We start from the raw sequence: 14753 nt of genomic DNA, 5'->3' as shown, positions 1-14753 counted from the left end.
TTGATGCCGTCTCTTTTGTGTCATACTCCTGCACGCTTGGGGGGGCTGGAGCGCTGTGCCTCGCTAACACACTCTCCACCGGGGATCCATACCAACGCCTGCTCGCAAATTTCCCCGAGCTCACCACACCCACCTACTCCTCGGCGGTGGCCAAGCACGGCGTGGAACATCATATCACCACAGTGGGCCCCCCAGTTTACGCCCGGGCCCGACGCCTCGACTCGGCCAAGCTCGCAATAGCCAGGGAGGAGTTTTCGACTATGGAGCGCCTCGGCATTGTCCGCCGTTCTGACAGCCCGTGGGCTTCCCCTCTTCACATGGTTACTAAGGCCGACGGGGGTTGGCGCCCGTGCGGGGACTACCGTCGCCTAAACAATGCCACGACCCCCGACCGGTACCCCATACCGCACATACAAGATTTCTCTACCCACCTGGCGGGCGCTGCCATCTATTCCAAAATCGACTTAGTGCGGGGGTATCACCAAGTGCCGGTCCACCCACTGGATGTCCCAAAAACGGCTGTCATCACACCCTTTGGGCTCTTTGAGTTCTTACGTATGCCTTTCGGCCTTAAAGGGGCGGCGCAGACGTTTCAGCGCCTTATGGATTCTGTGCTCCGCGACATGCCATTTTTGTTTTGTGTAGGTGAATTCTGGGGGGGCCTGTGTGGTGACCCACATCTATATAACGAAAGACATTCACCTAAGAGGACGGTGTACCTTTAAGGGAAGAGGCGAGGGGTCAGATAATGCACTTCCGCTTCCGGTTGACAGTTCAGTGTCGTCGTCGAATGTATGACATGCTAAGTTGGAGCTAGTAAACTACCTCGACTACGTCTACTCTCACGTCTCCTGTCTCGTTGTTTTCTAACTCCACACTACTAGCTATTATTGATAGCTAATACAGCTAACGTATTATTACTGTTACTTTTACCCACACAATGCGATGATTTCTTCCTTCATGTTTTGGTGTTTTCCGGCTACTTCCTGGATAGTTCTGAAATGCTTGACGGGCATAGCAACAGTAACTAATGGGGGGCGGGACTTTGCGAAAGGTCAATTAGCATAGGTAAATGCCCCCTCAAGCCCCATAAAAGGGCATTGGACTGCAGGGCTGTTGGCTCACACAAACATTGAAAAAGGTTGAGAGAAGTCGAGGATGTCCAAAAGAAAGTCTAAAGAAGGTGAAGCGCCGGATTCCACATGTAAAAATAAACAACTTCCGGTAGTCTGGGTAGCGTAGCGTAGCGGTCTATTGCGTTGCCTACCAACACGGGGATCGCTGGTTCGAATCCCCGTGTCACCTCCGGCTTGGTGAGAAGCCGGATGTGGGTATGTGTCCTGATCGCTGCACTAGCGCCTCCTCTGGTCTCTTTCTTTTTTTTTTTTAATTACCTGGCACTTAACAAGCATATCAAAAAAGACGTCGTCGGTGGGATCATCGCTGGCCTCGAGGCGCTTGTGTAGGGACATCGTATGGGGAGAACTTGTGTTGGAACTCGGGGCTGAAAGGAGAAAGCAAGGATGAGGAGTCGAGAAATATGAAAAATTAAACAACCATCAACTCTTTTTTAGCCCTCGCTCAACAGACATGGACATAGAAAGACATTACAGAACTGATACCTGGACATTGAGGCCATTATGACAATGATATTTTGGATTGATGTAGTATATCAAGACATAGTATAACACATTGAGAGCGGGGGTAAGTGGTTAAACACGGTAAGACTGAGTAGGAGAATAGAAGTTTGGGGTGGGTGGGGGGGTCGTATGTGTGTGGCATCTATCTAAAGGCCGATTCAAATTCAGTAGAATTATAACAGAACTGTGTGAGCGATACATTCAAAGGAAGCTATTTTTTTTCCATCCCATGTTTATATCTTTCACACTTCTGAGCTCCACCTCCTCTTGCACTACTATTACCTTGCGACTGGGCTGGCCCTTTGCTGGAGGAGGGGGGTGTGTAGGGTGGGTCGGAGCTGCTGAGTCGCAACCCAGGAAAACGACTCAAGCTGACTCTTTGGTCGTCCAGCCGATGGCCCTGGGAGCTGGCCAGCAGCTCCAGGAAATGACCAGGATCCGGGGACGCTGTCTTGCACTCTGAAATAGCTGTTCACCAAGATGGGGCGTGATCGGTGGACATCATATTTAAATGAAGGGAAAGGGAGCATTGTGGGTGGCTGAGCTTAAACGTCTCTCCTTTATTCTTGATGCAGAGTAAATGGTGTGCGTCTAATAGCACGCATTCAAATGGCACCAGGTAACTTTTTGGATTTCGGCCACACCTTTTGTATAACCGAGACATCCGAGGCACGTTGTTTTTCCTTCATGGCAGAAAGATGTATTTGTTTACATGAAGGGCTGTGTGATATGACGACACACTTCATGTGACGACAGAAAAATGTCTATTGCTTCATATTATCCCCTCATTTGTTTTGCAAATCATACTCTTTATGGCAATATTTCTCACCGCGTGGAGTCTGTCTAATCTCTTAGATATATATGAGAGAGAGAGAGAGAGAGAGAGAGAGAGAGAGAGAGAGAATTTGTATGTAGGCACCGGGCAAAATTTTGATATCGGAAGTGTTCTGGTTTCTGTTTTAGTCCAAGTAGTATTGACCAATCACTTTTTTTGGGGGGGGGGGGGATTTTCTCCCCAATTGTACTCGGCTAATTACCCCACTCTTCTGAGACGTCCCGGTCGTTGCTCCACCCCCTCTGCCAATCCGGGGAGGGCTGCAGACTACCACATGCCTCCTCCGATACACATGGAGTCGCCAGCCGCTTCTTTTCACCTGACAGTGAGGAGTTTCACCAGGGTGACGCAGCGCATGGGAGGATCACGCTATCCTCCCCCTCCTCCTGAACAGGCGCCCTGACCGACCAGAGGAGGCGCTAGTACAGCGACCAGGACACATACCCACATCCGGCTTCCCATCCGCAGACACGGCCAATTGTGTCTGTCGGGACGCCCGACCAAGCCGGAGGTAACGCGGGGATTCGAACCGGCGATCACCGTGTTGGTACGCAATGAAATAGGCTACTACGCTTGACCAATCACATGAGTAAGCAGTGCATTCTACAGGAACACACAAGTATTGGTGTTTGAGTAGCGTGGGGAGAAATGTTTGACTCGTGTCGACTATTTGTGGAACAATCCGGTCGTAGACGTCATCTCTCGACTCGAACTCCATTCTCGCATTTCACGTCGCTAATCCAACGGGTGGACAATAATCCAACTGTGGACAATAATCCAACCGTGGACAATAATGAAGGGCGCACAGAATTAGACGTCTCCACAGGAAGTGGAAGCGAGCAGCCTGCAGCTTACTGGAAGCCCTGAAATACTGGCCATTGTTCCCAGACCATTTAGCCTCCGGGTTCCGAGATTGGCATCTGTCCATATTTTGTGCGGACTACATTAATAGATCACACATACTTGTCGTCAGCTCTCCTCTGAGCCCCGTCCTTGGTTAAACAGAGAGCACAGGGGAGACAATGAGAGACTAACGTGACCAGAAACGACAGCAAACCGCATTAGAGACTAGAGACTGTGTTTATTTATGTTGTAAACCTAATTCATGTGCACCCGTTTGATTTCGGGGGGGGGGGGGGGGGGTGCAGAAGGTGCAATGCACACAGGCGCCACATCAGCGGGGGCGCCAAAAGACTGTACGCAAAAATAAATAAATAAAAATATAACATGTAACTATATATTCTAATCCAAAATTATCATAAGTAACAATATTTAGAAATATTACACTTTTATAAACAAAAAGGCTACACTGTACTTTTGGCACCCCTGCTGATGCGGCACCTGTGCATTGCACCCTCTGCACCCCCCCCCCCCCACCGTTGCGCCCCTGTTAATGGTCGCACTCCTCTGCTCTCTGTGGCTCAGTGAGGGGGTGGTGGGAGGGGGGGGGTCGTCCACAGACCACAAACTATTTATTCATCGAATTAACAGAAAATGTGCTATATTGTGATCGGTATCGTTACCGGTACATGAAATGGCCTGTATCAGGATATGAGATTTCGGTCATATTTGGTCACGGCCCTATAGATAAGCCCGAGCTCAAAAGGCTGTTGCAGACAAAGAGGAGTTCTGTTCATAGAAGAGGTACAATAAATCTTGTAGTATGAGATTTACTGAATTCAGAAATAGGAAAATAAAGCGATCTCTACACTTCCCGGGAAGTTTCCTTCCTGGTGGTAGGTGGACAAAATGCTTAGCAAAAACATGAATTCTGAGGAGCTGATCTGAACAGTATCCCACTATCATCATGCGACCAAATATTAAAGCAAAAAAAGAAAATTACCTGGTGCCGCTTAAACAAGAGACCTGATCCCTATTAGCAATTTGAAACTGCCGTGTGAATTTGAACGTAATTATTTTTTTTAATCACATAAAAAACAAGTTTTTGAAAGAAGGAAAGAAAAGGAGTTGGGGGGAGCACAGTAAGATAGGAAAATACAGGCGTGTGTGGTAAGAAGGGCATTTTTTTTTTGGCCCCCCCCCCTTTTCTCCCCAATTGTACCCAGCCAATTACTCCGCTCTTCCGAGCCATCCCGGTCGCTGCTCCACCCCCTCTGCTGATCCGGGGAGGGCTGCAGACTGGTACATGTGGAGTCGCCAGCTGCTTTTTTGTACCTGACGGTGAGGAGTTTCAATAGGGGTACATAGTGCGTGGGAGGATCATGCTGTTCCCCCCAGTCCACCCCCCCCCAAATAGGAGCCCCTGACCAACCAGAGGAGGCGCTAGTGCAGTGACCAGGACATATCCACATCCGGCTTCCCACCCGCAGACACAGCCAATTGTGTCTGTAGGGGCGCCCGACCAAGCCGGAGGGAACACGGGGATTCGATCCCATGTTGGTAGGCAACGGAATAGGCCGCCACGCTACCCGGACGCCCCCATGTAGGGCATGTTTTGATGAGAACGTGTGCAAAAGAGAAACCCTTTAGAAACTGAGTCATCTTACTACACACCAAGATCAAACTAATGGAGGAGGCACACATTTGTTTTTTTAAATGACGATGACAAGTATCTATGAGAACATGCTCTGTTCACACCAGTTGTGGGACAACAGAAAGGATCACTGAGACAACTTGATAAAGTATCTTACATCAAGGCCCAGCTTCCTCATTTAGTCGCAGACCCACTGAAAGTTTCTCATATTTCAATCTTACGCCAATGAGTTATTCTGAAGAGCATTCAGAGGGAAATGAAAGAAAGGTGAATCAGTTCATCCAGACACGACATTGATGAAGAGAAACGTCTCATCGCTCATCTAAGTGACCTCTTCAGTCTCAACTGACTGCAGGTATCCCCACCCTTATAAATAATACAGTGGCATAATGACCGAAACCAACAAACACTTTCATATGCAAATATAGGTGTGACCATTAACTGGAGCTTCAGTGGCCATGTTTCCTGTTCACACAGGATTGGGGAATGATTGCAATTCCCGCATGGTAAGAATGCGACAGATGTACTCTTAGCCCCCCTCCTCGGTTCAGGGATGGTCGTTCCCTCTTCACACAGACGGCCTCTTTGACTCCCCGTTCAAACCAGCGTTCCTCCCTATCAAGGATGTGCACATCCTCATCCCTGAAAGAGTGGCCACTGGCCTGTAGATGGCGTAGGCTGTGGAGTCCTGGCCTGGTGTGTTAGCTCTCCTGTGTTGTGCCATCCTCTTGGCCAGCGTCTGTTTAGTTTCCCCGGTGTACAAGTCACGGCAATCCTCCTGGCGCTTAACAGCGTACACTATTTGTGCCGGGGGACCCGATCCTTGGGGTGGACCAATTTCTGTGTGTTTCGGGGTTCGAAGGCAGCTGAGACGCGATGTTTGGATAATACACATCTCAACTGTTCCGACACCCCCGCCACATACGGAATCACCACTGGTTTACGTTTTGACAGCTGGTAGATCTGTCGCCATTTTACAACGCTGTGATTGCAACCATTCCCTAATCCTCTGTGAATAGTACACATGGCCACTGTAACTCTAATTAATGGTCACACTATATTTGCATATGAAAACTGTTTGTTGGTTTCAGTCATTATGTCACTGTACTGTTTATAAGGGTGGGGGGGTACCTGCAGTCAGCTGAGACTGAAGAGGTCATTTAGATGATGATGAAACGTTTCTCTCCATAAATGTTGTGTCCAGATAAACTGATTCACCCTTCTTTGATTTTACTTCCTCTCTTCATGGAGAGGGTTGATTTTTCCAAATGGGGGGGGAAATCAGGGCGTATTTACAAATCAAGTCTTCACTTGTGAAGTACAACGCTGATGTTGAGAAACGAGTGGGGGAAAAATGGCTTCTTACACCAACTTCCATACAGTGTGAACACAGGGTCAGACACAAGGTAAGGGGGGGCGGGGTAACTCACATTTCCTCTCGACTACAGGTGGGGTGGAGGAGGGAGAGGTGGGGGTAGGAAGGAGGCACTGGCCGTCAAATAGGGAGCACCTTTGGTCGTCCATTCTGTTGCCCTGAAAGCGAGACAGGAGGTCGAAGAAGCTGTCTTCTCCCAGAGTGTCCCGTGATCTGGGCTGCAGTTTAGTAAAAAGACAGAAAGCTCACGTTTTACCAGCAGTTCTGAAAACATCAGAAACGGACTTCTGGGAGGGGGTCGGTATGTTTCACATAGTTAAGCTGTATTTTGGTTAGTAGCTATAAACCTGCAGCTCTACAGCTGCAGAGCTTTACAGTATCATCCATTAAATTATAATGGATGTTAACTGTGCTTTTTTTCCATTCTAATGTAATTTCAAAGGATTTCAAAATGAGGGGGGAAAACCCTGAATAAATAGCACTCTTACTTTCAAACTACTGAATTACTTTGGCCTCTTAATAGTACTGCTGTATGGAAAAGTTGGGGCATCCTCAAAAATGAGACTAAACTCCTACACTAACAGAGAAAATGTGGTTGTACTTAAGTTTATGTACACCTCGGCTTGGCTTACATTTTGCGGACTACCAAAAATGCAGTTAACATTTTTTGCAACACACCATTGAGGAGCGCACTATAAAAACACAGAGGACATTCTAGAAACAGCTGTCGCGGACAACAGAAAAGCACCTTAGCCGACGGCGGCGTGTCCGACTCGGGGGCTGAACGCTCGTTTCTCTCCTCACGGCCTTTGTTGGGGGACTTGCTGCCCTTCTGCTTCTTGCTTTTAAGGCGGTGAAAGAGGAAAAGCTTCGTGGAAGCCTTGATTGTGTTGTTCCTTGACGACTTAGTTAACGCATCTTCGACCCAGTCCTGTGCACAAATACAGACTCAGACCATTAGAAAGACGGAAGTGATGTATTTGCAGTATTATGCACATATAAAGCCATGCACTTTCAACACAGTGGCTTGTGGGAGTGCATGATTCTGATATCTTTGCGCCCTGCTCTGAGGCGTAATCACAGCTCCAAAGTGATCCCACAAAAGTCCTTAATGGAAGGATGTATACCCATTTATTCTTTAGATAGGCAACTACTATAAGAGTAACGGCAGTCCCTTGTTATTGCGGCCACACACTGCATGTAATTCTGTATACGAGTAAAAAAAAAAAAAAGCCCACCGTGCCCACCCACCATCTATCTAGCAACAGAAAACTGCAAAAACAGCTCTTGATTAGGAGGTGAACTCATTATCTGGTTTGGAAATTGTTTAAAAAAAAAAAGTAATTTGGAAAACTCTTATAAACTCAACATCAGCTATTTAAGTAAAAGCTGAAACGGCTACACGATTTCTTTTTGTATCCTTGCCAAGCAGGAAGAAGATGGAAAAACACTCGGGGATAGAAAAACCCCCCCCTTTGATTCAGAAGGTTTTTCACCTTCAAGTTGTGTGTTGTGTTTTGTTTTTTTGTTGTTGCAAAAGTCATTCAGTTTCCTTTACACAATGCCATGTTTTTGTACTCATCCCTGGCTGTACATACTGAATGGGTCTGCATTTGGTCAATTGACATTTTGTCGGGGCTCGGTCTTAACAGCTCCAAATTTTCTTCACCGTCTCTTCTCCCTGGCAGGCACTTGGCTTCTGAAAGAAAGGCACAAGATACAGTAGTGTTGCTCCTTCCTGTTAGCTAAATGACACTAGTAACGATGATAATAATAATGATGATGATGATTATCATCATCATATTAGTAAGTCAAGCACTTTTCTGTTAAAATCCAGACTATTTATTTATTTATTTTCTCCCCAATTGTACTTGGCCAGCCACTCCACTCTTCCGAGTCATCGCAGTCGCTGCTCCACCTCCTCTGCTGATCAATCCGGGGAGGGCTGGCGACTCCACATGCCTCCTCCGATACATGTGGAGTCGCCAGCCGCTTCTTTTCACCTGACAGTGAGGAGTTTCACCAGGGGGACATAGCGTGTGGGAGGATCACGCTATCCCCCCCCCCCAGTCCCCCCCCCCCCGAACAGGCGCTACTGCAGTGACCAGGACACACACCCACATTCGGCTTCCCTCCCACAGACACGGCCAGTTGTGTCTGTAGGGACGCCCGGCCAAGCCGGCAGTAACATGGGGAGGTAACATGGATTTGAACCCGCGATCCCCGTGTTGGTGGGCAACGGAAAAGTGCTGACAAAATTAAAGAAACTTAAAAGGGTATTAACACACCATCAGCTTTATTAAATGAGAAATTCCTGCAGGCGGCTGCCCCCCCACCCCACCAAAAAAGGAAAAGCTGCAATTGTGACACTTCATAACCATTTTTTCTTTCCTCTTGTGAAGCCACAGGTCACTTTAAGCTACTTAAAGGGACAGTTCACCCCAAAAATCAAAAATACATGTTTTTCCTCTTACCGTGCTATTAATCCATGTAAATCGTTTTGGTGCGAGTGGCCGAGTTTCGGAGATATCGGCCGTAGAGATGTCTGCCTTCTCTTGAATACGGTTTCATATAGGAACTATTTTCTTAGACCGAACTACACCTACATGAAACTGCTCACAACAAGGTATGTGGATTATCTTGAGCAGGGATGGGCAACATAATCCAGAAAAGGCCGGTGTGGGTGCAGGTCTTTGATCCAAGCAGTTACACACCTTATTCTATTAATCAGCCAACATTCTTTGCTAAGGACTTTAATTTGTAGACTCAGGCTTGTAACTGATTGGTTGGAACAAAGACCTGCACCCACACTGGCCCTTTCTGGATCATGTTGCCCATCCCTGATTCTTCCAATTTTAGTATATGTATTGTCGAAGCAATACTCAGCCCTGATTCTTGAGTAACCGGGTCATGGTTTCTGGAAAGAGACATTGCTGTTGAGTTTTTCAAATATTTTTTTTGTTTTTTTTGCTGCTTTGTGCAACACAAACCGAGTGCCATTCAGGTCCTTTGTATTCGCGCGAACGCAGACATCTCTATGGCTGATATCCCCAAAACTCAGCAACTCACACCAAAACAACCGAGGTGGATAAATGCCACTACGGGTAAGTGGAAAAACATGCATTTCTGATTTTTGGGGTGAACTGTCCCTTTAATAAATAAATAAATAAATAAAAAAGTGGAAGCGGGGGTCACCAAGTGTCCAAAGCTTGCTCTGTTCTTTGTTGGAGTTTTTTGCACAACAACCAGTAGCAGACTAAAGAGACATTTTCTGTCGTGATGAGAAAAAGCCGAGACACAATAGCTGGAACAAGACAAATAATAGGTCATTTCACCAAGTCAGAATCATGCGGGGATGACCCAATTAAAAACAGAGCCTGTAAAGGCAGAAAATAATCCAAACAACTTGTCCAGGCTGGATTCCTGTAGGTTGGGAAGAAATGATTGCTAGCAATCAGTTTTGATACAAGTAATCGACCATATATAACTGCCCCTGCTATACAAAAGTAGAAAATTGCACACACCAACCTAGATATGAATAGGGGCTCGTCTGAAACAGCATGAGGGAGGGAGCCAAAACTCATCTTAATCCTCGCATGTGATCTTAAGAAAATGTGAAGATCAGATCTGGGTATTGATTTCAAGATACTATTAACCTAATACTAACTGAATACTGCTTCAATAAGTCCTTTGCTGTTCCGCTTTGCAGTGAGAGATTTTTTCTGGACAGCTTGAGTTTTTTTTTTTTACTTTTGCAAATGTCTCAAAAACAAGGTGTGGGGATTTACCTGGAAGGGTGTGGCAGCCCTGGTGACTTTCTGGCAAAGCAGATCTGTTGGTGTTGGTGTTGCTGTAACTGTTCAGATGGATGTTGGGGTTAGACTTGAGGCCGACTACAAGGCGCAGATCCGACAAGTTCATCCGGGCTGTGACCTCTCCACTCTTGTCTCCTGTCTGGACCAAAGACATGGTACAGGACATGCAGAGGAATCCCCCTTCGTGAACACAATCACCTTTTTTGAACACAGGTATGTTTCAAATCCAAAGGCACTATCAGCAAATGTTGAATTATTTCACATCAGAATCAAAATGATCTTTATTTTGCCAAACATGTTTGCTCATACATGGAATTTGACTCCGGTTCAGTGGCTCTCAATGTACTTACATATGAAAGCAAGGGAAGCCCAAATCGAAGATCATATTTATTATGTTACTGCTGGTATTAAACTGATGTTGTACAGTTGTAACACAATCTAGCTTTACTGATCATACTTCTGATTGGTACTAGAAAAAACATAGCCAGGCATCAATTAAAAACACGAAAAAGAAACAAGCTAGCCATGGCACATAGAATACACATAATACACTTTAACTAGGGTCTTTGTCATCTATGAATTTGTGTACAAGCAGGTTTTTTTTATTATTTGTAACTAATTGGTAGTGACCACAGTTCCTGAAAGAAACCAATACTGCCATTTTGCTATGTGCTTTATAAATCTATATACTATGGTTATAATACATTACAGCAAACCGCCACCAGATGGGGGTGTGATCTGATTAGAGAGCCTGATTGGAGAGAGAGAGAGAGAGAGAGAGAGAGAGAGAGAGAGAGAGAGAGAGAGATTGTGTGTGTGTGTTTTTTGGGGGGGGGTAAATACTAAACAATCACCTCTCTGGCAATTTCCAGATGCTTCTCAGCAAAATGTATGGCTTGCTCATGATTCCCCAAGGCAGTGTAAGCATTCCCGAGACTCCAAAATGCTCTGCCCTCGCCGACCCTGCAGCAAGGCACAAGAGGAAGCAATGTGAGCAACTCAAACGGGGATTACGCAAGACCGGGGTTTCTTATGCCGTTTTTTCCTCATTCGTGTCTAGGATCCAAGGATAGAGGATATCATATATTGTTGTATATTGTACAAATCGTAAAGCCTTTCGGGACTATAATGTGATTTTTGAGCCATACAAATACACTTGACTTGAATGGGTGAGGCAGACTGTTAGATATATGTGGGCTTTGTATACTACAGACAGTTGAGTGTGCATTTAATGTTCTACAGAAATTAACATGAATACAGTTGAAGGTGCAGCACGCTATCATTAAAACATGTGGAAACAGGCAAAGGAAAAAGGACAGCTGTGTTACGAGTGAGGAGTTCAGAAATAGTGAATCCTTGGTGTTTTTCCTCAAGAATTATATTCATGAGTAAAATTCTAAGTGGATTATTGAAAGAAAGAACAGACCGCATTGTGTTTTAGCTACAGCACGGAAATAACACTGCCGAGGTTAAGGGTTTGATTTGCATGGAGGTCTATATGCAGAACAGTATGTACACTCTGGACAGAACCACCGCCAAATGGTATTTCGGGTTACATACCGATCTTTGAGCTCCTGAGCGATGATCAAGTGTTTGAGGTGATAGTCAATGGCTCTCTCGTAGTCCTGGAGTAGCGTGTAGGTGTTCCCAAGACTGTAACAGGCCTGGGCCTCCACTGCCCTGTCCTTCAACAGCCTGGCTATCTGCAGAGTCCTCCTGGGGGCAGAACGCAAGGAGAGGAGGAGGGGGCGAGTCAAAAGAATGTCCAGGGTGGGAGCGGAGGAATGATACTTATCTTGTCGGCTCTCCTCTCCCTTTGCTGCTTTATCTTTTGAGTTGGGTCGGAAACACACTGGAGTAAAAGGATTTCAAGCACAAAACACTCGTCTTCTACTCCAAATTTAATCCAGGAGTTAGTTATGTCACCTACATTACCACAGCGGGGAAACTATATCAGCACTTTCCTGGGGTTAACGGAGAGAAAAAGTAAACTGTACAACATCACGTAAATGATCACGATCATGTGTCGTATCAGAATCATCTTTATTTGGCCATATATGTTTATACATGCACGGAATTTAACTCCGGTTTAGTGGCTCTCGGTGTACTTGCATAGAACAATAATGCTGGAAAACATCTGCCCATCCGTGTTCGTCTCCTCCAGGTTTTGTTGCCCTCAGGTCTCTTTACTCACTTGTAATGACTGGCCGCCAGATCAAACTGGCCGAGGAAGACGTGAGCGTTGCCCAGGTTGCAGTGGGCTCTCCTCTCAGCGGACCTGTCCCCAAACTCTTTGGCGACCAGGAGACGCTGCCGAACAGAGCAGACAACAGCGTGCACAGTTACAATCTGCCATTAAGGACCAAAAGCAACACAACAGTGAGGAAAGAGCCAGAATAATAACACTTATTAGCATGACTGCACAACGACGTCACCTCAAAAGGGGCCATGTCTAAAATGGTCTGTTGTCACTGCAAAAACGATATAGCTGAGCAAGTCGGACAGGCTTAAAAAAAAAAACACGAACAATCTCATCTTGTTTTAAGAATAATTTACTCATCAAGAACTCAATAAGATTTTTACAATTTAGGAATATTTATCGTGTCAAGAAATTATACCTTACTGCTCTGGTACACTACTGAGCTTATTTGGGGGGATTTTCTTACTTGCATATGCAAAATTTTGCCTCAGTTTTGACATGCCCCTTTTTGCTGTGACAAAGCCCATTTTAACCAGTGATTAACCATGAGGGGTAGCTGAGTAATGGTGATTGAAACAAAGTAAATTCAGGGCCCCCCCCTCCCCATATTTTTGCTATTTAAACCCACAGGAGCCAGGCTGGCTGAGTATTTTTGTCATTTCCAGGACCCAACCCCCCCCCCCCAAAAAAAACACTTTGTATGCACTGCAGTTCTCAGTGAACTATACAGCCAGCACAGCGAACCGGTATCTACTGAAGGCATCTGAAAGACAGATGACGGATGTCCACAGACATGCTGGTTACCTTTCCATTTCATTTTGCTTGTTTCATTTTGACTTGTAGTTATCATTGACCCTGCTAAAAAATGACGTATAGCCCCTTTAATGAGATGCTTAGGACCACAGCCTGCTAAAAAGAGAACAATATTTACAGCGATATGAAGCAGATGTTATGCAGTAACTGGTTGTATTAATAGTCTGCAGCCTACTTTTTCGTGGGCGGCAACAGCGTTTTCGAAGTCGCCCATCAGATAGTAAGTGTTCCCAAGGTTGCCGTAGGTCCGACCTTGTGCCGCCCGATCACCCAGGTCCATCGCCAAGGCCAGGTTTGCTCTTTACAAGAAACGACATTGGCACACGGAAGAAATCAGATTCATTTTCAACAGGTTGCATGCTGTTTGCTTACTCATTTCAAAGTAATTGCAGAAACGTTAACAGTTTCAATGCTTCCAAGTGCCAGAAATGTAGGCCTTTCACATTCCTGCTTAGTACATACGATGTCTGAACAAGAACATCTTTACATGCAGCCTAACTTGAGCTGGGGATGGCAGGAAATTCCACACACGCCACCATTTCCAGAACCTTTTTTTTTCTTTTCTTTTTTTTCCTTCTTCCCCAGACCTTCTTGGGGAACACACCCAAACCTTCCCTGGCACTAAGCAGTCAGCCGGGTTTCATAACAATGTGCTCATTATGCTGTATAATGAATGACGAGGACACCTTTACTGTAAATCCAACTGCGGCGCCATCATCCAAATGACTCAAGGTTAAGCTCACCAGGAAGCTTCTGAGGTTTAATCCTTTGTAAACACACTAAGAAATGCACAGGAATTACCATAAAACAAAAATCTAAGTATTATTTGTATTCAAAACAAAGAAACTGATCAGTAAAATGGGATCTTTGCGAGGTAAATGTCGTCACGTAACGCACACAAACCGTAACTCATCACTACTGGACTCACTTGAGTGTGACATCAAGCAAATAAAGTATTTTCCACTCAGCACGTTGACCAAATATTAAACAAATCAGGCGCTCCGGTGGGTACAGCTAACTTCCATCCATCCTGACCGGACAAGTCGGCTTCCTCATGTCACATCTCACCCGTGTTTAACTTCATTCAGTGTCATTTGCTTTTCTTTTGACCCGAGTACAAAGAATTTTCCCTTCCCTTCACCCTCGGTACCCGATTATAGGAAGCTCTGGATAGCGAATAAACAGCGGTCGATTTTGTTTTTCCCCTGGTTTATAGACGCTGGTAGTTTATTTTGTTTGTTTATTTGTTTGTTTTCCTCTCTGCAAAGCCGTCCAATGGATGTGATGGGATTTGCATCATTGGTATAATGAGGAACAATCGTACAAATTGTCATAATGACTCTGACATGTTTAAAGAAAATGGCATTTGCTCACACAAAAAGGGTCCTCCATGCCCCCCCTCCCCCATTTTCAGATAGTTTGGACTACTAAACTGTGACTTTGAGCCTTGAAAACATATTTCAATTCTGCCAGTATGGACGTTAGACAATATACCGCAAACTCATTGAGTGTGCCACCTTTTAATCAATCCTATTAGGGAAAAATAAAAGTTATTCAATTACTTAAAGGGGCCAGTGTTAA

At 45.5% G+C, this 14753-nt stretch overlaps 1 protein-coding gene across 3 annotated transcripts in view; it reads right to left on the bottom strand.

The window, feature by feature from the left end:
- LOC130108984 (G-protein-signaling modulator 2-like) overlaps positions 1–14753 on the bottom strand; it is a 43779-nt gene that overhangs the window by 11120 nt on the left and 17906 nt on the right. For 2 of the 3 annotated variants that reach the window (XM_056275657.1, XM_056275656.1), the window contains exons 5-14: positions 13348–13471; positions 12354–12469; positions 11720–11875; positions 11014–11122; positions 10133–10298; positions 7943–8043; positions 7093–7275; positions 6400–6562; positions 1923–2108; positions 1395–1504 (exon numbers count right to left, since the gene is read on the bottom strand). In XM_056275657.1, coding sequence (XP_056131632.1) covers positions 1395–1504; positions 1923–2108; positions 6400–6562; positions 7093–7275; positions 7943–8043; positions 10133–10298; positions 11014–11122; positions 11720–11875; positions 12354–12469; positions 13348–13471 — 1414 coding nt within the window. The remainder of the gene's footprint in view (positions 1–1394; positions 1505–1922; positions 2109–6399; positions 6563–7092; positions 7276–7942; positions 8044–10132; positions 10299–11013; positions 11123–11719; positions 11876–12353; positions 12470–13347; positions 13472–14753) is intronic. The other variant, XM_056275658.1, reaches the window with a different exon arrangement.

The sequence above is a fragment of the Lampris incognitus genome, chromosome 3, assembly GCF_029633865.1.
Source record: "Lampris incognitus isolate fLamInc1 chromosome 3, fLamInc1.hap2, whole genome shotgun sequence".
NCBI lineage: Eukaryota > Metazoa > Chordata > Actinopteri > Lampriformes > Lampridae > Lampris > Lampris incognitus.
The sequence above is the reverse complement of the archived record's forward strand: the minus strand, read 5'-3'. Positions and strand labels throughout refer to the sequence as shown.